We start from the raw sequence: 26305 nt of genomic DNA, 5'->3' as shown, positions 1-26305 counted from the left end.
TTTTGAGCTGTCACAAAGAAGAAATTGCTCGGTCCAGAAAGCACTCCTCAACAATTTTTGGGTGTCTCAGGTGAAGACCTCTCAGGGCATGACTGTTGACCATCTTCATGAGTTCGTCAACCTATGGGAGAAGCTATCTCATGTTCAGCTAATACCTGACATGCCTGACTCCATCATTTGGAAGCTCACCAAGGATGGTCACTATTCCGCAGCAACGGCTTACAGTGCGCAGTTTCTCGGTTTAGTCGACTCGGACTTGCCTCAAATTGTTTGGACAACTTGCCCCCCCCCCCCCCAAAATGCAAGTTTTTCGCTTGGCTATCATCAACAATAGAATCTGGACGGCAGACCGGCTTCAGAAGCGAGGGTGGCCTAATTGCAACATGTGCCCCCTGTGCAAGCAAGTCCAGGAATCGGCGGCTCATCTGCTTTTTAAATGCCGCTACACGGTTAGAGTATGGAACATGATTAAAGCGTGACTTGGCCTTCATGACATTTATCCCCAGAACTGGGCCATGGTTGACACGGTGAAGAAGTGGTGGAGCGCCAACGCTTCCAACAGGACGCAATCTCGACGACCGCTTACCTGCCTTATGTTGCTCGTCTCTTGGGAAATTTGGAAAGAGCGGAATGCTAGGGTATTTCGTAATGTCGCAGTGCCTGTTGGGGTTTTAGTAGCTAGAATCAAAGACGAAATGACGCTACGGTGTCTGGCCGGTGCGAAACATTTGTGTAATATCATGCCACGAGAGTGATACGTTGTATTTGGCCTTTGGCCAATACCCCTAATACTCCTTCTTATTCAATGAAAATGGCAAATCTTTTGCCTTGTTTCAAAAAAAATAAAATAACAAAGGTAATGTCTTAAATGAAGCTGGCTTGTTTATGGTTATGCAGATTTCATGTTTCGATCAGAAACATTCAGCATCTGTCGTGGTTAAGGAAAGGGTGCAAAATAGAGTTGATATCTTTCTTGTTGAGAAAAAGCGCTTTGCATGAAACTGATAAAAGGAGGTGAGAAAGGCAAAAAAGGAGGATCGATCGGGCCGAGAAGGAAAACGAAGAAGAAAACGATGCATACTTAAGTGGGACGCGGAAAGCAGTTTTGATCTTTTCTTTTATTAGGACGATGTTTTTGCCATCTCAATTACAGAGCTTTTTTCTTTTTTTCCCATTTTGCGCGCACTAACGAGACCCCCGCCGATAGCGACCGAGAAAATCTGAGTTTCCTCAGTGCCAAATGCGCAGATAACATGTCTTTCCAACTCGAATACGCATGGCATGCATCGGAGCCTATAAACAAGTGCACAGATAATGATATCTCTCTAACCATATTTGGACAAACTTGGCCTACCTATCTTGATCTTTCCGCCCCATGAACACAAAAATAATCAAACCAGTGTGCTTGCTTTGTTGTTTGCAAGTACGCGCAGATACACCGCAGAGAAAGGGAGATATATTACTGTATTTGCAGTAGACTGTAAGTTGGTTTGTTATTCCTGGTTGCAGTCTCCACTAACATCGTTGGTGTATTTTTTATGTGTAGCAAGTGTAAAAGACAGATCAGATATTGTCCAATCAAAAGCTTGTAAGTGCCCAACTGGCCAACTTAATTGGGTGTTGCGGAATCGTTTCAGCTGACTCCCTTCTTTGTTGAGCTGTTCTATATTTCCTAGTCAAAACTACTGGCCCCGCAAAAACAGAGTCAAAACTATTGGGCAACAAGTACAAAACAGTGAGTCAACAGTCAACAGTTTGTAACATGCGGAAAGAAGCAGAGCAGTCGCGCATAGTAGCATAATCGACTGAGGAAATCTCACATTACTCCGGTTCAACAAATTTCACCGTCGTGCAAAAGAAGGGAGAAGCCGACGCTGCAAGTAAAAAAGGAAACAAGAAAAACACAAGTTTTTACTCGATACAAAATAGTCCTGAGATGGCCTTTGTTTTTCTTCTGTAGGCAGAAGAGTAAGCGATTTCTTTTTTTGCAAAAAATAATCTGTTCTATCATGAAGATTCATCGAAAGTATAAAGCAACCCAAACATGATAAAAATTACATTGAGATTAATGGACCACCAAACAACCATTGTCCCTGACACAACGAGCCGTCGACGCGCCGTTGTCGCCGCTCCCATACCGAGTCGATCTGACATTATCGATGACAGCTGGAAAGTCTTCGTGCATGTGCCCATAAAGACCAATGCTTTGGAGCCGCAGTTGTTTTCGTTGAATCTTTAAATCGACCTGAGGAACTTGACACCAATATCGTTGTTGCATATGCGCAGTGGAAAACCCTAACCTCACCTGGAGGAGCTGTCAGGATACACCAAAGCTCCTTCTAATCCGTCCCGGTGGACAAACTTGAGGAGAATTGAAACCCAAAAAACCGACTCGGAGAAGCGCCGCCATCCGTACAGGTGACACCCCCGCAAGGACTAAAGCTCTACCTATCCACTAACCGAACCAATGTAAAGTGGCTGACATTATTATTTGGAAGAAGCCCTAGCATCCATACATTCTTTTTAGAACCCTACTAGTCAGGTCTTAATTAATATGCTTTTAAATAAATAAATTTGATTGGGCTTCTCGAATAAAATGGATAAGGACATCTCCAACGTCAACCCGCAAATTTCCTACCGCATTCGTCCGCGGACGCGGGAGGGGGGAGGGTGGGGGAGGGGGGGCAGTCCGCGGACACGGATACGGGAGGACGACATCCAACCCTAGCCGCATACATTTCAAACTTCTTTCAACAGACCAGATGAAATTCGTGCAAACAAGGCCGACGCGGATTTCATACAAATCGGACGAAAACGGTTACATTTTGAACATACTTTCAACTAAAAACGAAACCAGACTAGTCTACGACCTGCGCGGCGGGTCTCCAACGTTGTTCCCATGACCGGCAGCGGGGAGCCTTGGAGGTATATACTTCAGCGCAAAGGACGGCTCCCTTCCCCACCGCTCATCGGAGTGGAACTGCCACCTGATGCTTCAGACGGAGGGGAAGGGTCCCTACGCTGCACGAACCAAAGTGAGATATGCCCTAGAGGCAATCATGTGATGATGATATTTCCCTGTATATTCATGAGTCCTTTGTATTATCCTTGAACATCATCAATGATATGTATCAATAAGTATGTGGCTTGTTTGTGGAACTATATATTGTATGATGATTGTTCTAATGGTCCCTAGTTGATAAGGTTATGCGGACACATATTCTTGACTAGTATACGAATCGGTTGATGACTATGTTTCACAAGTCATGTGCATGAAGATGCTAAACTGATAGTATGGACTCGGGGATGGAGATCACCGAGTCGAACAGACCCACTTTGAGACGCAGCGAGATATAGTCATATGTTAGTCTCAAGTATAATGTCTATGCCATGTCCTAGACCTGAGGTCCTCGCATATTCTTGGGATGAGGATCGACTCACTTAGGGTCTATCAAACGCTACTTCGTAACTGAGTAGTTATAAAGGTAGGGTAAGTCGTGAGACATGCCGCGAGACATGACTGACCAAGATGGGATTTGCCCCTCCTATATGGAGAGATATTCTCTGGGCCCTCTCGAGTGATCAGATTCGGAAAGTATGGCCATGCGACTTGGGTTAAGTGTTAACCCAGTTCAGGAATCTGTATCACAGTTTCGAGAAGAGAGGTCGAGCTACCACAAGGATGACATGTACTTGCCTTGAGCTCGACAACATATATCATGAGGAAAAAGGAATGTTGCATATGACACATTGTCGAGGTTCGTCGAACGACTTTACACACACATGGGAGTTGGCATGTTGTGTAGGAACCGCTACCAACTATCGACTTGGTCGTGTCCTTGTGTACGTGAACCTATAGGGTCGCACACTTAAGGGGCTGCAGCCCATTCGGATTGGATCCGAGTTGAAAATGGAAATGGACTCCTACTGGGCTCAAGTGTTGAGCCCACCTCGGAGGTCTATATAAAGGGGAGTGGGCACACCACTCAGGGTTGATCTTCTTCCACCCTAGATAGCCATTGTCGCCACTCCCCACAACCATGACGCGCGACCGGACCTAGCAGTCCGCCGCCCAACGCTGCACCCCACACGTGTGGATACCTTGGAGGCATCGCACTTGCGATGCTCAGACAAACTGTAAGAAGGATCCGCGAAGTACCGTTCAGGGGAGATCACCGTTCGCGGGTCTTCGCTGTTCGTGGGAGATCGGCAACATGAGGAGGTGATGGCCCAGGAGATCGACTACACGCATCACCAACTCTACTTTCGCTGCGGTGACTGCACGTCTAGTGGTAAACCCGATCTCGTAATCTATTCCCAGCTGCATGCTCTTGGGTGCACGGTAGAATTTTTTTATTTAGCGCCAGCATAGCGTACCGCGTGTTACAACACCAACCGGCCACAGACTCCTGTGTTCTACTTCTCCTCGATGATGACAGCGGACATGGACGAGCTGACCACCGACCCATCGACCCTCGTGCATCCGGCTTCTGTCTCCGCCTGCATGGCGTGGTCGTAGGTGCGGGAGGTGCGGTCATAGACACGGGAGGTGTGGGACGACACGATGTCGTCGACATCGGCTTTGATGCACGTGTCGTCGTGCTCCTCGCCGTGCCGCCGTGGAGCACGACACCACTCCTCCTCGAGCTGTCCAGGAGCGATGAGTTGCTGAACCACGCGCCGGTTTGGGGCGGCAACTGGCTCCGTCGGGCTAGGCTAGGGAGGTGGAGTAGCGAGCTTCCTCACTCATATCCAGCCGGCTCGGCGGGCCACCTAGCCGGCTTTTATGCCAGAGAACTGCTCTTTTGATTCGTCGGATGCCATTGAAAGATTGGAGAAAATGGTGGAAGGAAGAGATGGTGAGCAGCGGAGTGGTGCGATTCTTGCCCGGTGTCTGGCCTTGTTTATATAGAGGGTGGAAGGAGGAGATGGAGAGCGACGGAGTGGTGCAATTCTTGCCCGGTGTCTGGCCTGGTTTATTTAGAGGGCGGACGGGAGGAGCCTGCCTAGCGTTGTGTTTAATACCGACCCACTGATGAATGAACGTGTGGACGGAATAGGTTCCTCGGCTTCCATGCGGGTTTAATGAAGGTGTTTGAATGTGGCGAGGAGACCTGTTCAGCCAAGCGAGCAGCGGGCGGTGCCCTCGTCCGGTGCGCCGCTTCAATGGTGGAGGCAGTGAAAGGTCGCGTCCGCTCTGAGCGTCCTTCATAGTTCATACAGAGGCATGAATGCGGGCAGCTGGCGCCGAGCCGGAATATGCGCGGGCGAGAGATGAGGGGCTTGGGTGGGGCCATGACGGTCAGAAGCAGGCGTAACAGCGGTCCGGACTTCCACAAACCTCCCTCATGTTTGTTTCCAGTTTGCGAAAGAAACTATATCCGGACCGTGTCGTGGATCAATATAGGCCCACGTTGGATGGCTGTCAGGGTCCGGATAACGCGATCCGAACGATTACAGAAGATTTGAGAGTGAACATTGAAGATGCCCTAAAAGACAGCTTATTCTAAAAGGGAGCAAAAGAACTCACCTTTAGCTGTATGGACTTGAGCGTACTGATGCGTGAGGTTGTAGGGGTCGCTAGGGGCCGAACCTATAAGAACGTGTCTCAATGGTGGACGGTAATGCACACTTTAGCCATAATGGAACGACTGGTTTTCTCAGTTTTGAGAAGTTATTGCCTGGTTCTTTTTTTTGTTTGTTTTCCTTTTGTTATTAATAGTTCTTTCTATTTTTTGTTTATTGACTATTATTTTTCATTTCCTTTTTCATGAGTATTTATTAAAATTAATGAACATTTAAATCATATAAATATATTTAAAAATCTATGAATATTTCTCAAATTCATGAGAATTTTTAAATTCATCAATACTTTTAACATTTATGAACGTTTTATAGTCTTTTAAAATATTAAAATTTGTGAACATATTTTCAAATTTGTGAACAGTATTTGAAATTCATGAATATTATTTGACAAATCACTTTTTTATTCGCAATTTTTTTTAAAATACAAGATTTTTAAAAATATATGTGCATCTTTTTATTTACCGACTTCTCCAAATAAAAAAATATCATAGCCATTTTTTCCGTGCTAGTAGTGGAGACAACAGAGCTGGGAGCTGGGATGAGAGAGGGAGAGCATCATTGGCCAACCCATGTGAGCATTATAGCAGTAATTTCATGGTTTCAGCACGCTATAAGAACTTTGAAAGGGCTGACAAAACCACCACGAGCTAACACCAAGACTAGAACATGTAAGGACACCACAACCATGCACCGAGCAACTCCTCTCTCGTTTCAGGAAAAATATCGTCTCCAATAGCATTCCAACATGATATACGAATGAAAACATCGACATGACATAATTAAAACCCAAACCAAACATAGATAAAACCAGAACAAAACAACCAATTATAATAACCTATACTAGAGAAAAAAGAGTTAGTCCCACGAGAGAAGAACGGTGCGCCGAAGCGCGCGTTAGCCTTTAGTAAGATACTAAGTGTGGGAAAATGTAGTAGAAAAACAAGATCTTTTTTCCACCCCATGAATCAAGAACCGGGATCACTATGAAGATGCATAGAAGGTTAGATATGATCATTACCAAGTTTGAGTTGCAGCGGAAGAAGAGTTGGTGTAGATTGTTCTTGAATTACCTCGAACGAAGAACAAAAGCACGATTTCTCTACAGATTGCACGCGTACGATATCGGCGATCCAGCAGCGCTTTGCCTTCCAGAGCTAGGCATCGCTAGAGAACTAGAAGAGGGAGGACCAGCCTCGCGGCCTCTCTTATTTTTCTGGAGAACTAGACGGAGAGAGGGGTGCCAAGATGCATGAGAATTTTCTATGTCCAAAGAGGGGGGCACCCCATGGTTGTTTATAGGTGGCGGAGAGGAGGACCAGCTTGGAAGATGGGCCTCCCCTGCTGTGGAGGCACACTAGTATGTGGGCCCCACCCCTCAACCCTAGCTGCACCAAGTTGTGACTTGGGGCCAAGGCTAAGGGGGGATCTTTCCCTATTAGGCCTTAAGGCCCAACTAGCTGCCCCCTAATAGGCCTATCCTATTTGGGCATCCCAAGGCACCTCCTATAATTCCACACGACTGCTGGTAAATCTCGGAGTCGTCTTAAATAATTATTTTCCCTTTGGAACTTTTCCACCTTCCTGGTTCTCTTTGAAATGCTTCTCGTTTCCTCAAAGCACTTTCGGTTCTCTCTAAAAAAATATGTTATCTCCAAAACTTTTTTGGTGATATTCTTCTATGCTCCTAGCTCCTATAGTTATCAACAGATATTGTAAAACCTTAAGTGTGTGACCCTGCATGTTTGCTGAAATATAGACATGCCTAAAACACTTTTTGTTCAATGATCAATAACGGAACATATGACTGAACCTGTAGCTACCCTATGCTATTCCTTTTGTTCAGTGATCAATAACGGAACCATGTGCATACATATTAACCTCTATACTCACACTGATGATTATTGACTAGACCTATAGCTATCGTATGCTATTCATTTTTCTTCGCGATACTTTACAAAACCCAAGGTGAGATATATCGGTACCCCCCTGAGTCGAACATATTATCACAATGCCAGTCTCTGAAGGAAATATGCCCTAGAGGCAATAATAAAGTTGTTATTTATATTTCCTTATATCATGATAAATGTTTATTATTCATGCTAGAATTGTATTAACCGGAAACTTAGTCAATGTGTGAATACATAGACAAACAGAGTGTCCCTAGTATGCCTCTACTTGACTAGCTCGTTAATCAAAGATGGTTAAGTTTCCTAGCCATGGACATGTGTTGTCATTTGATGAACGTGATCACATCATTAGAGAATGATGTGATGGACAAGACCCATCTGTTAGCTTAGCATAATGATTTTTCAGTTTTATTGCTACTGCTTTCTTCATGACTTATACATGTTCCTCTGACTATGAGATTATGCAACTCCCGAATACCGGAGGAACACCTTGTGTGCTATCAAACGTCACAACATAACTGGGTGATTATAGAGGTGCTCTACAGGTGTCTCCGATGGTAATTGTTGAGTTAGCATAGATCAAGAGTAGGATTTGTCACTCTGATTGTCGGAGAGGTATCTCTTGGCCCTCTCGGTAATGCACATCACTATAAGCCTTGCAAGCAATGTGACTAATGAGTTAGTTGCGGGATGATGCATTACGGAACGAGTAAAGAGACTTGTCGGTAACGAGATTGAACTAGGTATTGAGATACCGATGATTGAATCTCGGGCAAGTAACATACCGATGACAAAGGGAACAACATATGTTGTTATGCGGTTTGACCGATAAAGATCTTCGTAGAATATGTAGGAACCAATATGAGCATCTAGGTTCCGCTATTGGTTATTGACCAGAGATGAGTCTCGGTCATGTCTACATAGTTCTCGAACCCGTAGGGTTCGCACGCTTAACGTTCGGTGACGATCGGTATTATGAGTTTATGTGTTTTGATGAACCGAAGGTTGTTTGGAGTCCCGGACGTGATCACGGGCATGAGGATGAGTCTTGAAATGGTCGAGACATAAAGATCGATATATTGGAAGCCTATGTTTGGACATCAGAATGGTTCCGAGTGGTTCCGGCATTTTTCCGGAGTACCGGGAGGTTACCGGAACCCCCCGGGAGAAGTTATGGGCCTTATGGGCCATAAGAAGGAAGCACACCAGCCCACAAGGGGCTAGTGCGTCCCCCTTGGGCGCGCCATAGAGAGGGCCGGCTCCTCCCCTCCTCCACTCCTTTATATACGGGGAGGGGGCACCCCATGGACACACAAGTTGATCATTGATCCCTTAGCCGTGTGCGGTGCCCCCCCTCCACCATAATCCACCTCGGTCATATCATCGTAGTGCTTAGGCGAAGTCCTGCGACGGTAGCATCATCATCACCGTCATCACACCGTCGTGCTGACGAAGCTCTCCCTCGACACTCGGCTGGATCGAGAGTTCGTGGGACGTCACCGAGCTAAACCTGTGCAGATCGCGGAGGTGCCGTACTTTCGGTACTAGGATCGGTCGATCATGAAGACGTACGACTACATCAACCGTGTTGTCATAACTCTCCCGCTTATGGTCTACGAGGGTACGTAGACAACACTCTTCCCCTCTCGTTGCTATGCATCACCATGATCATGCGTGTGCGTAGGAATTTTTTTTAAATTACTACGTTCCCCAACAGTCTCCTCATTACCGGTTTTGTCCCCTTTCCTCGTTTTGTGTTCTGGAATCCCCGTGATCAAGTCACGTTGTGTCTGTCCAGATGATGATGGATGTTGTCATAGGGTCCTAAGAATATCTCTCCATCACCGAAGGTGAAAATCCTAGTCTCGAGCTATGAAGTCCCTTATCAAACATTTTCGATGAAACTTTAAGTTGTCTTTATGATCACTGTATTACGGTTGAGGTTAGAACAGCCCCAAAGTACATCGTCTAGTATGAAGTGACCCTATACTCTCATGGTCTAAGGAATTTTGCATACATTAACTTCTCGTTTTATGGACTACAAACTTGTGACGAAATCATCTCTTAGTACAACATACAAACTTGGGTCAATTCAACACGAGTGTTCTTCTAACATCATGACCTCAATGTTGTCGGCATCATCGTTACACTTAACTATGCCCTTGATCAGAAAAACAAATCATCATACAACACTTGAGCTAATCCTAGAGGCAAGAGTAGGAATATTATTTTAATATCTATAACTCTACATATGCACGTGAGTTTTCCTCTCGGCCTCTTGATTTTCGTAGGCTCGAGAGATATAAGGGCATGTACAATGGTGCTATCTTAGGAGTGCCACGTAGGCTAAATGATGAGGTGGAGGAGAAAGAGCTCATAAGAAAAGGCTTGTCTTCTCTTATTTAAGAGAAGACAAGAGATGATCTCTTAGCACAATATGTCTCACCATGGTTTTAGGAATAGCTAGTTATTGATGATAAGGCTAAGACATGACCCATTGTGGAGGTCTTTTTTTGTCATCTCTAAATTACATACAAGACTTAAGATAAGACTATCTTATCAACCATTGTACATGCCCTAACAAGTATATCATAAAATATAAACACTAAACTCAGTCGATTTGGAGTCTTGTGGTGCATCGGGGGTTGCGGGGAATGCTATGGGCCCGACCCTGTAAGAGTATATCTCGGCGGGGTGGTCAATTTATTTGGGTTTTGAGAAGGTATTGCCTTTTTCTGCGTTTTTACCAGTTCTAGTTGTTGTTGTTTTTTCAAATTTTTCCTTTTCTTGTTTGTTTTTCTTTTTCCTTTCTCACATTTTAATTCATTAATATTTATTACAAGTTCAAAACATTTTTTAAACTATGGATCTTTTTTAGAATTCGCGTACATTTTTTAATTCTTAATTTTTTAAAATTGATGAATATGCTTCAATTTTATGAACATTTTAAATATGTGATCCTTTTTCACATCCATTAACATTGTTTGAAATCCAAAGGTATATTTAAATTTGCAAACAAATAATGATAAAAATCATATTTTTAATTTGCATTTTTTTAAAAAAATTAATGTTTTTTGAAAATACGTGAACTTCTTCAAATAGGAAAAAATACGATAGCCGGTATTTTCCCGATCTAGCAATGAAACGAAAAAAAACTAAGCGAGTGAGAGCTTCATTGGTGGTCCAGGTTGTCGTTAGAGTAGTAATTACATGGTTCCGACATGAAATAAGACCTCCCAGGGGCTCACACAACTACCACGGGGTGGCACTGAGGTCGAAAAATGCATTGAAACCACAACCACACATCTAAAAGCTTCGCTCTCCCCTAAAAACAAATATCATCTCCAGCAGCAGCCCAACAAGATATACAAATGAAAAAAAAACACAGAAACATATTTAAAATCCAAGCCAACCTAGATAAAATAAAAATGGAACAATCAACCACAATAACCTACCAGAGAAAAAAAAACCACATGGATGAAGAACGGTGCGGCGAAGCATGCATTAGCCTCTAGTACAAATTGATATGGTGCCAAATTGAAGGTCTGTCAAGGCTAAGACCGAGCGTAGCTAATTTAAATTTAAATTATAGTGGCATGTTTGGATATGTTCTCAAAATGAAAATGAAAATTATAGGTGAACATGTTCAATTTGAAAAAGAAAATAAAAAATGATGAAGTTGAAGTGCAGCCCATGTTCTCTCAACATTTAATTTGAACAATGGACAACGTGAAAGACAAGAGGGAATTTGGAGATGTGTCATGAAGGCATGATGTATACTAGGCTAACTCATATGGGGGTTAACCAAAAACGCCCAATGTGTATCCAGAAGTCACTTTATGGTGCTTAAACAAAACATGCAGTGTAACACAAAATTATTTAGTAATAGCCTTTAGAAGTAGATGGCAACTTACACTTGGGATGGCATTTTAGTGATAACTAGCAACATTTTCCTAAGAAAAGTTTGGTGAAACAAGAGAGCTACTGCTCTCTGCACTTTGGAAATTATGCCACTTACTTCAAGTAGTCTTCACCTTATTGTTTCGGAACAATGGAGAAAACTTGACATTTTTTTTGATTAAAATGTTTTGATAAGTTTCAATATGCTTGCCAAGGCAATGGCTAATGTCTCAAACTGAATCCTACTCTCCCGTATTAAGTAACACGAGTATTTTTTGCATCTGCCAACCCCCAAAGTGTCGCCTCTTCCTTAATTGTGTTGACAATTATTGTAGGGAGGTTGCGATGTGTCAAAATACCCTTTACAAGGGAAGCAAACGGGCTTTCTAATTGATTATTGTTTGGTAATGACAGTCCACCAAGTTTCGATTGAGTCATAGATATCCCAACCATTAAATTGACACCTAGTGTATTGAGCTATTGATTTTTGTGCGGTCTGTATTCCTATGGAATAGGGGGCTTTTGAAGAGTACACACACCTCCGTTTTCAGAACTTGCTTTCGGGGGCGGAGGCGATATTTGGTATTCTTGATTGTGGACCAAACTCCCGTAGCACATTTTTTAATGTTGAAAATTTTCTGAAAAAGTCAACACATTCACACAACATCAATCAATATTGCCACAAAATTTCAATCAAATTTTGAACATTGGTCATGATACAAAAATGACAAATTTGACGCTGGATAGTACGAAACATAAGTTGTGCTTTAGATTTCACTCGTTATCTCTTTTAGTAACATGTGTCACATTTATGTATCTTGAGCTGTATTTCAAATTTTGATTTGAATTTTTGTGACAACGTTGATTCTTGTTGTCTCAATGTGCTAATTGTTTTTTTAGATTTTGTTCAAACATTCAAAGAATTTACATTTCGACAATGTCCATACTTTCAAAACAGTAGCATTCATCATGGTGGTCGTGGCTAGTGAAAATTGTACCTTGTAGGCCAAGACTGTGGACTAGGCACTATCATCCATGAATTTCCATCTAATTACATGGATAAGCCTTTTCAGAAGGATATCAAATTCTTGAATGTGCTCTAAGGTGACCCCTTGCTCCATCCTAGCATGTTTATATCCACGCACTTCCTCTGTTTTTAATTACTTGACATGTTAGTTTTTTCTTAAGTTAAACTTTATAACTGTTGATCAAATTTATAGAAAAATTATGTATTATAAACATCTATATTACCAAATCAATACCAGTAGATTCACCATTGAATATATTTTCACATCATACATATTCATTATTGCAAAGGTTCATAAATTTGGTTAAAAAGTTTGACTTAGTAGAAAGCTAATATGCAGAGTATTTTCTTTCCACAAAATTTTAATCATGTTTTTCTTTGATTAAATCTCAAAATATTTCGGGGCAATATCTCTGGGCTTGATCCATTCGGTCACAAATTTTAGCTTTTCAGCATCACCCACAGTAGTGGTCGCAAAGCACTCTATCTTGCTCACTACAAGATTATATGCTCTGTAGTTCATCACTATAGTTCTCGGTAACTCCTAGCTGTGCTCGAGTGCATATGTTCTTGGCTTAAAATTATAAAATTGCATTGTATACAATGTATACACAAACAAATATATATTTTCATAACCTTTGGACTTTACAACATGTTTTGTTTTACAAGGGAGCTTGGGATCACAAAATCAGCATCCAGTCTCGGCAAAAAAAAGTTGGGAGTGACCGTCCTCTATATCGATTGATGGAAGCATGCATTCTTTTTGTGAGATCCAAAAGCCAAGTCAGTTGTATGAAAGAAAAAAGAACAACTGATTTTTTTTGTATGGATCCTAATGTAAGGTCTCACGAGTACAGCGCCGACTGAGACCTAACCAAATCTTAGTCAACTGAGATTTAACGTAAAAAAAACACAAGTTAGTTTTTGCGACATGCCCTAACAAACCATTTAGGTAGAAACTTTTCTTTTGACGGGAAGGCCTTGACGGCTAGCTTTATTGATCAATCAAATTTACATCGTCCGCTAAAAACTTTACAATAAAATCAGGCGATGCATCCACCCACAAGGATGGAGTGTTTGCACCACCCCAGCTAGCTAGCTCATGAGCAACACAATTTGATTTCCGATTGCAATGCTCAATAGTCACTTTCCCTATGTCCCTGAGTAGAATTCTACTCTCTTCGAAGATTGAAGCTGCCATCATAGCATGACCTTCATTTAGGTAGAAACTTAATTAGCCCTGCATGTGTAAAAAAAATTAAGCTTTTTAAAAACTTGTAGCCGTGGACTATTCTGTCCCGTGATCGGTTACAGCGGGCCCGGACCCCGTAATCAGATTACGATTTCCCAACCTTTATATCCCTTCTTTTTACTGTGACGCGTGTCCAAATTCCACCTACCTTCACTGCATCAATCATGGACGCCTTCTGCTTTCCAAAAATCGGCCTAAACTGCGTGTCGATGATACAACATGCTAGTCCAAAGGATTCTCCCTTCGCTTTGCGTACACGTACGCTTCACAAATTTGGTGCCAAAAAGACTCCCGTCGCCTCTTTCGGCCCAACGACGGGCGACACAGGCCTCGGCTGCGCATGTGAGCAAAGCACGAAAACCGCCGTGGACTCGGCGCACAGGCATGGAGAAGAGAACGATCGTCGGGCGGGCGGCGCCACACGTAGGCTCCGCATGGGATCCCACGGGCAGGCCCCACGTGCCCCTACCGCGCCCGCCGCTCGAGCTATAAGTACCCGCGCTTATCCCACTCCGGTTCCACCCACCTTAAGCTCTGAGAAGCTACCACACACACACGCACACCGCGCACGAACGCACGCGCGCGCGCACTCCCTGAGGGCCAGCTGCCTGTGCCTGTGCGCCGTCTCGCCGGAGCTCGGCGTTGGAACGCGACCGGGAGGTTGCGGGCTTCGCGTACGTTGCACGAGCTCTCAGCTGGTTCTCCGGCCGGGCTTGCTTTGTTTGGCCGTGCGCCGCGCGCCGAGTGACATGACGACGAGCCAGGACGTGGTTGTTTCGGAGATGGGCATTGGGGCGGGCGGGGCGGCCATGCCGGGCTCCGGCGCCGCGGGCCTCTTCGCGTGCCGCAGCGCCGCCAGCGCCGGGGCCATGTCCATGCGGCAGACGTACCGCGACCTCGCCGCCGCCGCCGCGCGCTCCGCGAACTGCACATGGGCCGAGCTCGAGGCCATGCGCGCCGCCTCGCCCACCCGCTCCCGCCCCGGCGCCGACGTCGACGAGCTCACGGCCTGGATGGTCAGTCCCGCTTATCCCTCCTGCCTCCACGGCGGGCGTCGTTTTTTCACGGTGCATGATTGTTGCCTCCAGGCCGGTGGTGACTCTAACCTTTCTTTGGCTTCTCTTGTGCTCTGAGCAGAGGAAGCACCCGTCGGCGCTAGGCAAGTTCGAGCAAATCGCCAGCGCGTCCAAGGGGAAGAAGATCGTCATGTTCCTCGACTACGACGGCACCCTCTCGCCCATCGTCGCCAACCCCGACGCCGCCTACATGAGCGACGCGGTGAGTCACTCCCCGGCCCTGCAACACTCAACTTCTCCACCGCCGTCCGGCCAGCCTGAAAACAAAAACCAAGACTATATTTGCTGATCGATGTCGTCTCCCCGGCCTCGTGGTGGCGTATCTGTGCAGATGAGGGAGGCGGTGCGCGACGTTGCGAAGCACTTCCCGACGGCGATCGTGAGCGGGCGGTGCCGCGACAAGGTACATTCCCCGCGCCACTTCACTTCTCTCTCTCTCTCTCTCTCTCTCTCTCTCTCTCTCTCTCTCTCTCTCTCTCTCTGCCATATCAAGTGACTAGCCCGTGAGTGCGCGCGATGATTAAACTCTGGCTTTGCTCTCGCGGCGGTGCAGGTGCACAACTTCGTCGGCCTCTCCGAGCTGTACTACGCCGGCAGCCACGGCATGGACATCCAGGGACCAGGCTCCAATGTATGCCCATTCCCCTCTCCATCTCCACAACATCCACTCTATACGACGATCCTTAATTAACCCTTTTGATTAAGAAATCTCGCTGACTAATCTCACCTCATGCCAATCTGCAGCCCGAGTCTGTCCTGTGCCAGCCCGCAAGCGAGTTCCTCCCCATGATCGACGAGGTACTTAATTACACCAGCAACCACTTGAACCAATTTACCTTACAAATGAGGAGAAGAACACCTGCCCATTCCTGCTTATCTACCTAGCCGGTGGTGTTTAAGTAGCTGGTGCACGAGGAGGCTAGCTAATGATGGTGAATCACATTTTTGTCAGGTGTACAAGGTGCTTGTGGAAAAGACGAAGTCCACACCTGGAGCCAAGGTGGAGAACAACAAGTTCTGCCTGTCCGTCCACTTCAGATGTGTGGATGAAAAGGTAGGCGAGCCTTACTCCACCTTGGGAGACCCAACCACTTCGCCACTTAAATTAACAGGCATGCCGCATCATGTGCGGTTAGTTTTGTTATGTCGTCTCGTCTGAGCTAACCACTCTCCTCCGTGCATGCAGAGATGGAACTTCTTGGCTGAGCAGGTCAAGGCCGTGATCAAGGACTACCCCATGCTGAAGCTCACCCAAGGGAGGAAGGTGGGTTATTATTCAATGCCTTGTTGCCGATGAACTCGGCGACGAACCACAGCATTAGTTGACCTTTCCCTCGTGAGGATCTTGATCAAGATTGGAACCTCCATTTGTTTATAGGTCTTCGAGCTCCGGCCCAGCATTATGTGGGACAAGGGCAAGGCGCTGGAGTTCTTGCTCGAATCGCTAGGTACGCACGCAACGACGACTCCTCCACATACTACTTATATATCTTCCATTCGTGTCAGTGTCGCGACAGTCGTTTTCGGCCCCGTTTTTTCTCTATTCACCTGCGTTTCACACCACTGTCGTTAAGGAAATGAAAAAAAAAAAACCGTGCGCTGACGGACACTCTACCCCGTCTCTCCAGGATTCGCCAGCTGCAGCGACGTCCTGCCGGTGTACATCGGCGACGACCGCACCGACGAGGACGCCTTCAAGGTGCTGCGGAAGAGGGGCCAGGGCGTGGGGATCCTGGTGTCCAAGTGCGCCAAGGAGACCAGCGCGTCCTACTCGCTGCAGGACCCGGCGGAGGTCATGGAGTTCCTGCTCCGGCTGGTGGAGTGGAAGCGGAGGTCGTCGGCGGCGGCGCCGCCCATGGTCCGGCCGCGGGTGCAACCCCGGCCGGCGGCCGGCGGCACAGATCCAAGACGCCGGTCGGGTCGACCACCGGTCAATCCAGCTCGTCGCGATCGGTGTCCCGTCGTGCCAACACCACCCCACCCCCACCCCACCCCACCCCGCCCAAATTTTCTCTGATGGTTCTGTGGTGGCCTCCGGAGCGGACCCTGCGGTGGTTACGTGCATGTTCTTCGGTCGAGCCCCCGTGGAAAACGATCGGAGGCCCACGCAGCTCGCTCGCTCGCTCGCTCCCGAACTGCACGCCTGTGTGCTGGGAGCTGCGGCAGCATATGACACAGTGACCGACACTACAACACGTACGTCATTAGGAGGCATTTTATTAGCGGCAATTTCCTAAAATGCCTTAAAATCATGGTACTAACGGCACTTTGAGAAAGTGCCTCCGATGCTCACATGCTTTGAAGGCGGATTTAGAAAATGCCTCCGATTGTTGCTGGCATTTCGGTGGATAGCGCCTCCAATGCTTGGCTTATTATACAGATTTGACCCTTGATTTTAGACTATTTGCAAAATAACCCTCCCACCTCTGTCTTCTATAGGTGACCATCGAAATAATAAAAAAACAAAAAACAAAAGATCGACTCGATCTGCTCGCATCAATCGCTTGGGGCGTCATCGCTGCCACCGGAGCCTCCGCCACCGGTGTCCCACACCGGAGCTGCCGCAGGCGTAGCGGCCGCCGCGGCGCCGCGACCGGCAACGCCATCCCGCGCTGGACCTCTTCTTCTCTCCTTCCCGATCTCGCGGTGGGATTGCAGCGGCCGAGTGAAGGAGACCCAAAGGAGAGGGGATATCCAGGCACCGGAGAGGAGGGGACGGAGGAGGAGGAGGAGGAGGAGGAGGAAGAAGGTGGCCTCGCACGCATCAGCTTTGTCCTTCCCATGCCAGACTCGCCCACGTTCGGTTGCTGTTCTTGATCCAACGCCCCGGTGCACACAAGGTGTTTGAGGTAATGCCCCTGAATTTTTCTACTTCATTTTACTTTCCTTTTGTGTTTGTGCTAGATGTTCTGTATGAACAATCATTTTGGCACGACATTGTGCAGTTTGACTATTGTTGGAGAAGCACTAAACTGATCAATACATGTAGATTAGTACTATATATAACACTAATTACTGGCACTTTCACAATAAGCTAGTTGTACTCCCAGAAGTAGTGTGCAACAACGACAAGGAACAACTGAAAGTTGATTTGGTATTTTTGCTAGTTAAACTGACACGCTTCTAGAAATTCCTCTTTGCTTCTGCTCACATTCAAATATTTATTATAGAATTTTTATGTGGCCTCTGCTTTAGTATGTTACATAACTTCTTCTAAGCACCTCATGTTGAAGAACTTGGTTTTGTTCAGTTGAGAATGGATAGGAGTTGGATGCGAGCAGCAAGGTCTTCCGCCGAGTATTCTGAAGGAACTAGCAACTTCATAAAATTTGCTTTTCGTACGTCAGCAAAAAGTAATAGGATTCTCTGCCCTTGCAAGATATGTGTAAACTCTCATTGGTTAGGTGAACTTGAAGTCTATGATCATTTGATTTATGATGGATTCATGGCTGGATATACCACATGGATTCATCATGGAGAAAGTATGCGGCCCTCCGAAACAACTTCAGGTCCTAGTTCACAGTTTGAAGAATATGCTGATAGTGATGAGATGGATGAGATGCTACTGGAAGGATTCGGGATGTATGATACTCGTACTTTAGGAGAGGAGCAAGAGTCTGAAGATGACTTGGACGATGATGCTGAAGCATACTATAGATTAGTTAATGATGGGCGCCAAGAGCTGTACCCAGGTTGCAAAAGATTCTCGAAGCTGCAATTTTTGGTGAGGTTGCTTCACATCAAGAATATGAGGGGAATGAGCAATGTCTGCTTTGATGAGGTATTGATGCTAATTAAGGAGGCACTTCCAGAAGGTGAGGCCTTGCCCAAAAAATTTCATGGGGCCAAAAAGTTTGTGAGAGCCATTGGTATTGGATATAATAGTATAGATGCATGCAAAAACGATTGCATTCTATTTAGGAAGGAACATGCTGATGCCATATCATGTCCAGTGTGTGGCACAAGTAGATGGAAGAGCGTAAATACTGGAGTTGATGGAAGGCGTGTCCACAAGGTGCCTCAAAAGGTGGTTCGTCATTTCCGGCTAAAGAAGAGACTCCAAAGGTTGTTCGCTTCTACAAAGACGGCATCAGATATGAGGTGGCACAGCGAAGGCCGCACAAAGGACGGCTTGATACGACACCCAGCTGGTTCACCTGCATGGAAACACTTTGATGCTATTCACAAAGACTTCAGTTCAGAAGTTTGCAATGTTAGATTTGGATTGGGAGCTGATGGTTTCAACCCTTTTGGAAATATGAATCTCTCATATAGCATATGGCCTATCATCTTGATCCCCTACAACCTTCCTCCATGGATTTGTATGAAGCAATCAAACTTTATCCTCTCTGTCATCATTCCTGGTAAAAAATCTCCAGGGAAAGACATGGATGTTTACATGCAGCTGACCATAGACGATCTTCTGGAGCTTTGGAATGATGGAGTCTGGACTTATGATGCCTCTCGATCTAAGAAGTTTCTCTTACGCGCCGCACTACTATGGACAATAAGTGATTGGCCTGGGCGTGGATCTTTGTCTGGAGAAAATATAGCAGTTTGCTCCCATTGTCTATCAGAGACATGCTCTCTTTGGTTAAAGAATGGACACAAGAAATGCTATATGGGACATCGCAGATTCTTGGAACCTAATCACGAGTTTCGATTTGATGCTGAGTCATTTGATGGTTTTGAGGAACATCGAGAGCCTCCCGTTCCCCTTTCATCACATGAAATTTCAATATTGACAAAGGACATGAAAACTACATACGGGAAATTGCAGCAGAAGAGCAGCAGGAAGCGACACCGTAATCAGGTAGATGAGAATGATACAAGCGTGCAGCAAGACACTTCAATATTCAGAAAGAGAAGTTGCTTCTTTCAGCTGCCATACTGGGAAACACTTCTATTGCGTCATAATCTGGATCCTATGCACATAGAGAAGAATGTGTTTGAGAATATTGCCCATACCCTTCTGAATGTTAGCAAAAGATCAAAGGACAATCTAAATGCACGTCTTGACCTACAACAGTTGAATATACGCCAAGACCAACATCCAGATTTAACTGGAAGTAAACCATACCTACCTCCGGCATTATACTACTTGGATTCACATGGTGCTAAGATGTTTTGCCAGGTTCTAAAGGATGCTAGGTTTCCTGAGGGCTATGCATCCAACTTGCACAACAAAGTGGATATGGTGAGAAAGAGATTAAATGGACTAAAGAGCCATGATTGTCATATTATAATGCGTGATCTGTTGCCCTTAGCCATTAGGAGAACTTTGCCTAAAGATGTTTGTATTCCATTGATGCGTTTGTGCAACTACTTCAAGCAATTATACTCTAAGGTTATCACCGTGAGTGAGATACAAAAGTTGGAGGATGAGATTCCTGAAATCATGTGCCAATTGGAGAAAGTATTCCCTCCTTCCTTTTTTGACATCATGGAACACTTGACCATTCATCTTGCAACTGAAGTACGGATTGCTGGACCGGTGCATTACCGAAGCATGTGGGCTGTTGAGAGGTTTTTGGGCAAGTTGAAGAGTATGATCCATACGCTAAGTCACCCAGAGCGATCAATAGCAGAGGGATATGTTTTGGATGACACTCTTACATTTTGCTCACGATATTTGCATGGCTGTCCAACCATATTCACTCAAACAGGACGACATAATGATTTTATTGGCCCCAATGACTCGACAAACCATCAGCCATACTTGAGAATAGTCGGTCGTCCTTTATTTGGTCCTTGTGTTGAAGAACTAGACTACACGTCATGGATCCAAGCTCAAAGATATGTGTTGGTCAATTACCCCCACATTGCTCCATATGTCCAGTAAGTTTCTCACCACTTGTTCCACACTCTCCATACTCTCTGAACTAGCAGTAACCCCCTCTCATGTTCATGTAGACAACATCATGATATTCTATCAGCGGGTCAACGCAAAAGAATACGTGATGTAGAACGCTCCCATCACAATAGTTTCCACACTTGGTTTGCTGACCATGTAAGTGTCTATGATCTCACGCTAAAATTCTTAAAGCGCTTCATGTGGAGATATTGCATTGACTATGTTACGTCTCTAGGTTCAATCATTGATTTCCAATAATGTTAAGATCCCTGAAGAAGTTAAAGTCTTAGCACAAAAGCCATATCGGATGGTGAGAAAGTACAACGCTTACTCTATAAATGGATGCACTTTCCACACAAGGGGATATGGTGACGGAAAAGAAGCGCAATGTGATGGAGTATCTATGATTGCAAAGACATCTAGTTTCTCAAGTGCTAAAGATAAGAATCCAGCTTTAGGAGATGTTGTTTATTATGGCCGAATCACTGAAATAGTTGAGCTCAATTATTCAAACAAAGGCAGCGTGGTTTTATTCAAGTGTGATTGGGTTGACAGTGTTCGCCCTGATGCTGGGGTTCGTAAGGACCCATATGGAATAACTGAGGTGAATTTTAACCATATGCTAAGCAGCGGCAATGACATATTTGATGAGCCATTTATCCTCGCAACTCAAGCCACCCAAGTATATTATGTACAAGATTCTATAGAGAGGGATTGGTACGCTGTGGTTCATCCACCTACAAGAGACTTCTTTGATATGGAGGCTAGAATTGATGGGCATGAAGAATATTAGACTAGGATTAGGTGAGAGCTATTGATTGTTTTTGAACTAAATTTCAAGTGCTGTTGATTGCTTTTATCTTAGTTTTGATCTTGTATTTTCTAACCGAGTTTTGAATTGTACATACCAGGAAATATGATGACTTCGAGATCAAGATCTGATGCATTTATTCAGTCCCATGTGTCTGACCATGAAAGAAGATTGAATGACCTGAATTATAGAGTCAGACAAGTTAATCTACCTCAAATGGAATGCATTAATGCTATCAAACAAATTAAAGCAGAAGCTTCAAACAGGGATAAATTAGAACACTTCACTATGGTAAGCTCTTAAAATATTTGGTGAGCTCTTGTTTTTATTACTTCTGATGGTCTTGAGAGCTCAACATGGATAACTTTGAACACTTGTTTTTATTACTCATGTTGTTTTCTTGTATTGATTTTGAAGAATTCCAGAGCTGAAGAAGATGTTGACTTAAGGAGCCATGAGGGAAGTGGTGAGGAAACTGAATCAAAAGATGAAGAAGATGACGGTGAACATGGTGATGAAACTGAATCAGAAGATGAAGAAGGTGAGTCTGGACAAGAAGATGAACATGAACAAGAAGAGGAAGTTCGACAAGAACAGGAGCAAACACATGGTTAGTTATGAGGGCATAAAAAATTTACATGTGCTTGTTTTGCATGGGCCTAATGGTAGTTCCTATCTGTTCATATACCAGAAGTTGTAGAGAAGACAAGAAGAGGACCTACTCACATGAGGCGCTTCTGGAAAGAACATGATGTTGATAACAAGATCAATTTGAAGTTCAACAGATTTGGTCAGCCATGTGGTTTGAAGACATGCAAGCTGACAAATTTTATTGGAACCCTAGTGAAAGGAAAAGAAATGTCCTTAGCTGCTCAAAACTGGAGCAAAGTACCAAAGTTAGAGAAAGAAAAGTTGTGGGATTCTGTCAAGGTATGTCAATGCAATCTAACATATATATTTGCATCTTCAACAAACAAGTCATTTTCTTTTTCAACGAACAAGTTGTCACAACTGTATTTTATAATAGGCCTTTTTCAACATTGATGAGTCATACAAAAGATGGGTGTTGAGATCAGCCAGTAAAAAATGGAAAGACTTCAAGGTTGTTTTAAAGAGGAAATATTACAAAGCTGATTTGTCACGGGCACGGAATATTCTTAATGGTTGTGATAATAGAATCCCAATTGGACAGTGGGAGTGGCTAGTAAAACACTGGAGAACAGAAAAAGCTAAGGTGAGTACTCAATGGTGTAGTTTTGTATCCTATGCTAAATATGTGTTCCACATATAAGCTTGTGATGAGTTTCTTCATCATATTTGTGTGTCCAGGAAAAATCTGAGAGAAACAAAGCCACTCGGGCATCGCAACTCGAGGGATGCAAGGGGACCCACACCGCTGGGTCACGAAGTTTTGCAGTTGTCCTTGATCAAATGGTAATCAATATTCCTTGTTTTATTTTACCCCATAATATTGATTTGCTATCTAGATCTGTTGCCTTGGTGTCTTTGTCCTTTTTTTGGCTCTTTCTCTTTTGTCTTTTTTGCCTTGGTGTATCAACATTTCATCTCTGCTACAGGAGATGGTAGAGGGTAGAGAAATTGGGCGTGCCGAGCTTTACGTGGTTACGCATACAAAAAACAATGGATATCCAGTCAACCAACAAAGCGGAGTAAAAATGGTATATGTAGTTCACTTCATAGTGCTCTGTTCTATTATATTCCTAGTTAGCTTTCACTTGATACTGCTTTGTTCAATGCTTCATAAAATTCATGCTTGCAACCCTACTGTTATATGAACCTTTCAGGATGACATTAAAAAAAGGATTCGGGAAGATCCTTCTTTGATTGGTGAGGAGGCCCGTGATGGTGATCTTTATTCATCAATTTTCCCAAAAGAAAAGAAAGGAAGGCCAAGTGGCCTTGGTCTATTAGTAGGTGGAGTCGCTTCGGAGCGCCTTGCTCAAGTTGAAGCTGAACTACATGCTGCTAAACAAGAGAACATGGAGCTTCGGCATGTGGTGCATACTCTGGTGGCAAATCAAACTTCAATAATGGCCAAGAGTGAGAGAATGCAAGAACAGTACAATGAGCTAAAAAGTTTGATCATAGCTTCTAGGGGGTCTGTTGAAATGGGAGAGATTCCAGAAAAGGAGCTTCCAAATAAAGATCCTTCTAAGGTGATTCTTGTTTCATCTCTTAAATTAAGTCACATTATTTGAGCATTTACTACTAGCTAAATATGATTCTCCACATACTAGGACTTGGAAAACATGAATGACGAAGAACAAGCAACTTCACTTTCATATACTACCAAGGCATCCGAGGCAATGGCTGCTCCAAGGCATCCAGATAAGGTGAAGGCAACCCAACTGGAATCAAGGATAACAGAATCAGCACTACCAAGTCTTGCGCCTGTGCCAAAATTGAAGAAGACAAAGACAACTAAACATAAGAAGCCAGGAATATTTCAAACACCACTCCAAAAGGGGCCAAAGGTGATTTTTCTATATTTGTCTCAACTTTTTAACCAACTAGCAAATTAGAAGGGTTACTTAGTACTATTGCAACTTACAGGACGAATTAAAAGATACCATAAAGTGTGGCATGGAAGTTAGTTTGACGTCACCAAACAGTGCAAGTGTGGTGGCAATGGGAACCATCCAGAAAACTGATAGAAAAGCTAAAGCTATTGATGGTCAACCACTAGCTGATTGTGTTGAAGTACTTGTCAACATCGTGCTCAAAGAAACAACTGAGCTGCCTCGTGCACAAGGGAAAATAAACAGGCTAGGAAATGCCCAAGCTAGGTGTATTCCATGGCCACGCAAAAATGTATGATACGTGACACTTTGCTAACTCATCTGCCCTGTTCTTATATATGCAACTATTCTGACCTCTTTTTCATGCAGATTATGCAAACAGACCGTACTACCGTGCTGCATTCTAAGGTACTATCATAGCTCATAGTTGTTGTTTTGTGCTCATATTATGTATAACTATACATGATTTTTATTTTTACCCAATTGTAGGTTTCTAGTGTTTGTAGTCAGGTGTCTTTCAACAATAGCGAGAATGTGGATCCCAACAAAACAACTACTGGAACTCAGGTGACCAACCATGAGACTGGTTGCAGTACTTCAGAAGGTGCAGTGAGTAATACACTGAAGAGAAAGAAGGTTTCTAAAACAACAAGAATGAAAAAAGCTACTCAAGCAATCTCTGCTACAACCGGAAACAACATACTTAGGAATTCGGGCAGGGAAACATGAAAGATGGTCATAGGTGAGTTGTACATGCCTTTTCCTGTAGTGAATTAGAGCATGAGGTTTCCTGGCCCCTTTTTCTTGCATGCATGTCTCTGTAACCCTGTTACAGTGCTGAGAACATTCTTTGCTCTTGTAGAAGCCTAGAAATGCTGGTACACTGCTCAAGGTTGAAGTTGAAGGTGACACATCGCTGATTTGCTTGCCCTTGTGTGTGCCCGTCTAAGATTGGCTTGCTCTTATGCTGGTACACTGCTGATTGGATTGCTCTTGCATCAAGCTGGAACACTTGTTCGTATTGTTGTCACAACATTAGGAAGTGACCTGTGTGTTTCTGATTGATACTTTGATATTGTTTCTGAATTTGTGAAGATGTTCTGATGGTGATGCTTTGCATTATTCGCATGCACGATGATACTTCTAGCCGATGCAAGCTTCTCAATCTTTTTTTCTATTGTATGTGTGTTTTTACAGAGCTAGATGCAAATTATTAAGCTTGTTGTAATAGTGGTTTTATCATATTCTTATTATGCATATGTAAAGTTTGTGGCATTCTTATGTGCCCTGGAAACATTTTGGAGGCAATACAAAAGACGCCACATAATGGTTTTGCGGCATTCTTTAGAAATGCCACAAAAATGTCTTGAAGGCAGTATGAGAGATGCCTGGCATAATTTTTAGAGGCATCATGACAAATGCTGCAAATAGTCTTTGGAGGCATTCTAAAAAAATGCCTTCAATTGAGCTTGTTGGCGTTCTGAAAAAATGCCTGCGTTTAATCTTTTTGAGGCATTGTGGAAAAATGCCTCAAATTGAACTTGCTGGCGTTTTAAACATGCCTCTGTGTTGACCTTTGGAGGCGTTCTAGAAAAATGCCTCAGAAGACCTTTCCCTTCGTGACCATCTCTAGCATATTTGGAAAATGCCTTCTTTTCTCTAAGCTGGCATTATAGGGGCTTTTTGAGGCATTTTAAAGTGCCTGCAATTGACGTACGTGTTGTAGTGCGACCGACCGTGTCTAGCTAGCAATGTACTACTGCTGCTGGTCTACTAGTACTCTACCACTCCACTACCCCACTACTCCCTTGTTGTTTTTTGTCCCACGGGCTGGGAAGGCACATGCAAAGCTACCTGCCGCTCCCAGGCCCGGCCTGCCGGCCTTGACGAGAAAGAAGGTTCTTCGTTAGTATTATTCACCCATGTAACTAGCTAGGATCCATCATCCACCTCGCCCTCTGTCCAGTGTTCAATTGTCTCTGTAAAATGCAGTAATGGAATCAGTTAACAGTGATTATTTCGTACTACATCATGCATGCATGGGTGTCAGCTTGTCTAATCTGTCGCTTTGAATATGATCTCGTTCGTTCGTTGCGGTAAAGATATATAAACTACACACATACGTACACACACTGCTTGCATGAGTACACTGATGGATGTGACCATGAAAGAACGGTAAGAAAAAGAAATGCCGCACCGGTACGACGTACAACGCCCTCTCCAGGAGGCATGTGAAGGGCGTGTTGCGCGATCTCCCTGCAGGATCACCTGCCGCTTCTTACCGCGACAAGCGGCTGCGGTTAATCTCGTAGAATACTTTTCCAATCTGGCTCCTGATTCGTGTCAAGCCGC

General features: G+C 44.4%; 2 protein-coding genes across 5 annotated transcripts; both read left to right on the top strand.

The window, feature by feature from the left end:
- The first annotated feature begins 14201 nt into the window (after positions 1 to 14201).
- Positions 14202 to 25974, top strand: LOC123128341 (probable trehalose-phosphate phosphatase 4). Its single transcript, XM_044548316.1, has 10 exons — positions 14202 to 14688; positions 14810 to 14950; positions 15080 to 15151; positions 15302 to 15379; positions 15493 to 15546; positions 15701 to 15802; positions 15935 to 16012; positions 16127 to 16196; positions 16377 to 16930; positions 25682 to 25974. Exons 1-9 carry the CDS (start codon positions 14422 to 14424, stop codon positions 16763 to 16765), a joined length of 1251 nt encoding a protein of 416 aa, XP_044404251.1. The 5' UTR covers positions 14202 to 14421; the 3' UTR covers positions 16766 to 16930; positions 25682 to 25974.
- Positions 17182 to 25228, top strand: LOC123128340 (uncharacterized). 4 transcript variants are annotated; one of them, XM_044548314.1, is made up of 13 exons: positions 17205 to 17597; positions 21514 to 21704; positions 21831 to 22023; positions 22105 to 22343; positions 22441 to 22647; positions 22743 to 22847; positions 22991 to 23092; positions 23219 to 23590; positions 23672 to 23908; positions 23988 to 24245; positions 24323 to 24361; positions 24443 to 24695; positions 24816 to 25228. In XM_044548314.1, the coding sequence occupies exons 2-12, from the start codon at positions 21519 to 21521 to the stop codon at positions 24680 to 24682; spliced, it is 2178 nt and encodes a 725-aa protein (XP_044404249.1). In that variant the 5' UTR covers positions 17205 to 17597; positions 21514 to 21518; the 3' UTR covers positions 24683 to 24695; positions 24816 to 25228. The 4 variants fall into 4 exon arrangements, 3 of the variants coding, with proteins under 3 accessions (XP_044404249.1, XP_044404248.1, XP_044404250.1); XM_044548313.1 differs by lacking the exon at positions 17205 to 17597 and adding an exon at positions 21139 to 21406; XM_044548315.1 differs by lacking the exons at positions 17205 to 17597; positions 23988 to 24245 and adding an exon at positions 21139 to 21406.
- Positions 25975 to 26305: the final 331 nt, after the last annotated feature.

The sequence above is a fragment of the Triticum aestivum genome, chromosome 6A (assembly GCF_018294505.1).
Source record: "Triticum aestivum cultivar Chinese Spring chromosome 6A, IWGSC CS RefSeq v2.1, whole genome shotgun sequence".
NCBI classification, from domain to species: Eukaryota; Viridiplantae; Streptophyta; class Magnoliopsida; order Poales; family Poaceae; genus Triticum; species Triticum aestivum.
The sequence above is the reverse complement of the archived record's forward strand: the minus strand, read 5'-3'. Positions and strand labels throughout refer to the sequence as shown.

What these genes read in the sequence shown, in the direction of transcription:
- LOC123128341 (XM_044548316.1), top strand. Translation starts at nt 14,422, where the DNA reads ATGACGACGAGCCAGGACGTGGTTGTTTCGGAGATGGGCATTGGGGCG. An exon ending in GCGGGCGGTGCCGCGACAAG is followed by an intron (nt 15,152 to 15,301) that starts GTACATTCCCCG and finishes GCGGCGGTGCAG; the next exon opens with GTGCACAACTTCGTCGGCCT. An exon ending in GTTCTTGCTCGAATCGCTAG is followed by an intron (nt 16,197 to 16,376) that starts GTACGCACGCAA and finishes CCGTCTCTCCAG; the next exon opens with GATTCGCCAGCTGCAGCGAC.
- LOC123128340 (XM_044548313.1), top strand. Translation starts at nt 21,376, where the DNA reads ATGGGCATGAAGAATATTAGACTAGGATTAG. An exon ending in GGAGAACAGAAAAAGCTAAG is followed by an intron (nt 22,648 to 22,742) that starts GTGAGTACTCAA and finishes TTGTGTGTCCAG; the next exon opens with GAAAAATCTGAGAGAAACAA. An exon ending in CACTCCAAAAGGGGCCAAAG is followed by an intron (nt 23,909 to 23,987) that starts GTGATTTTTCTA and finishes TGCAACTTACAG; the next exon opens with GACGAATTAAAAGATACCAT.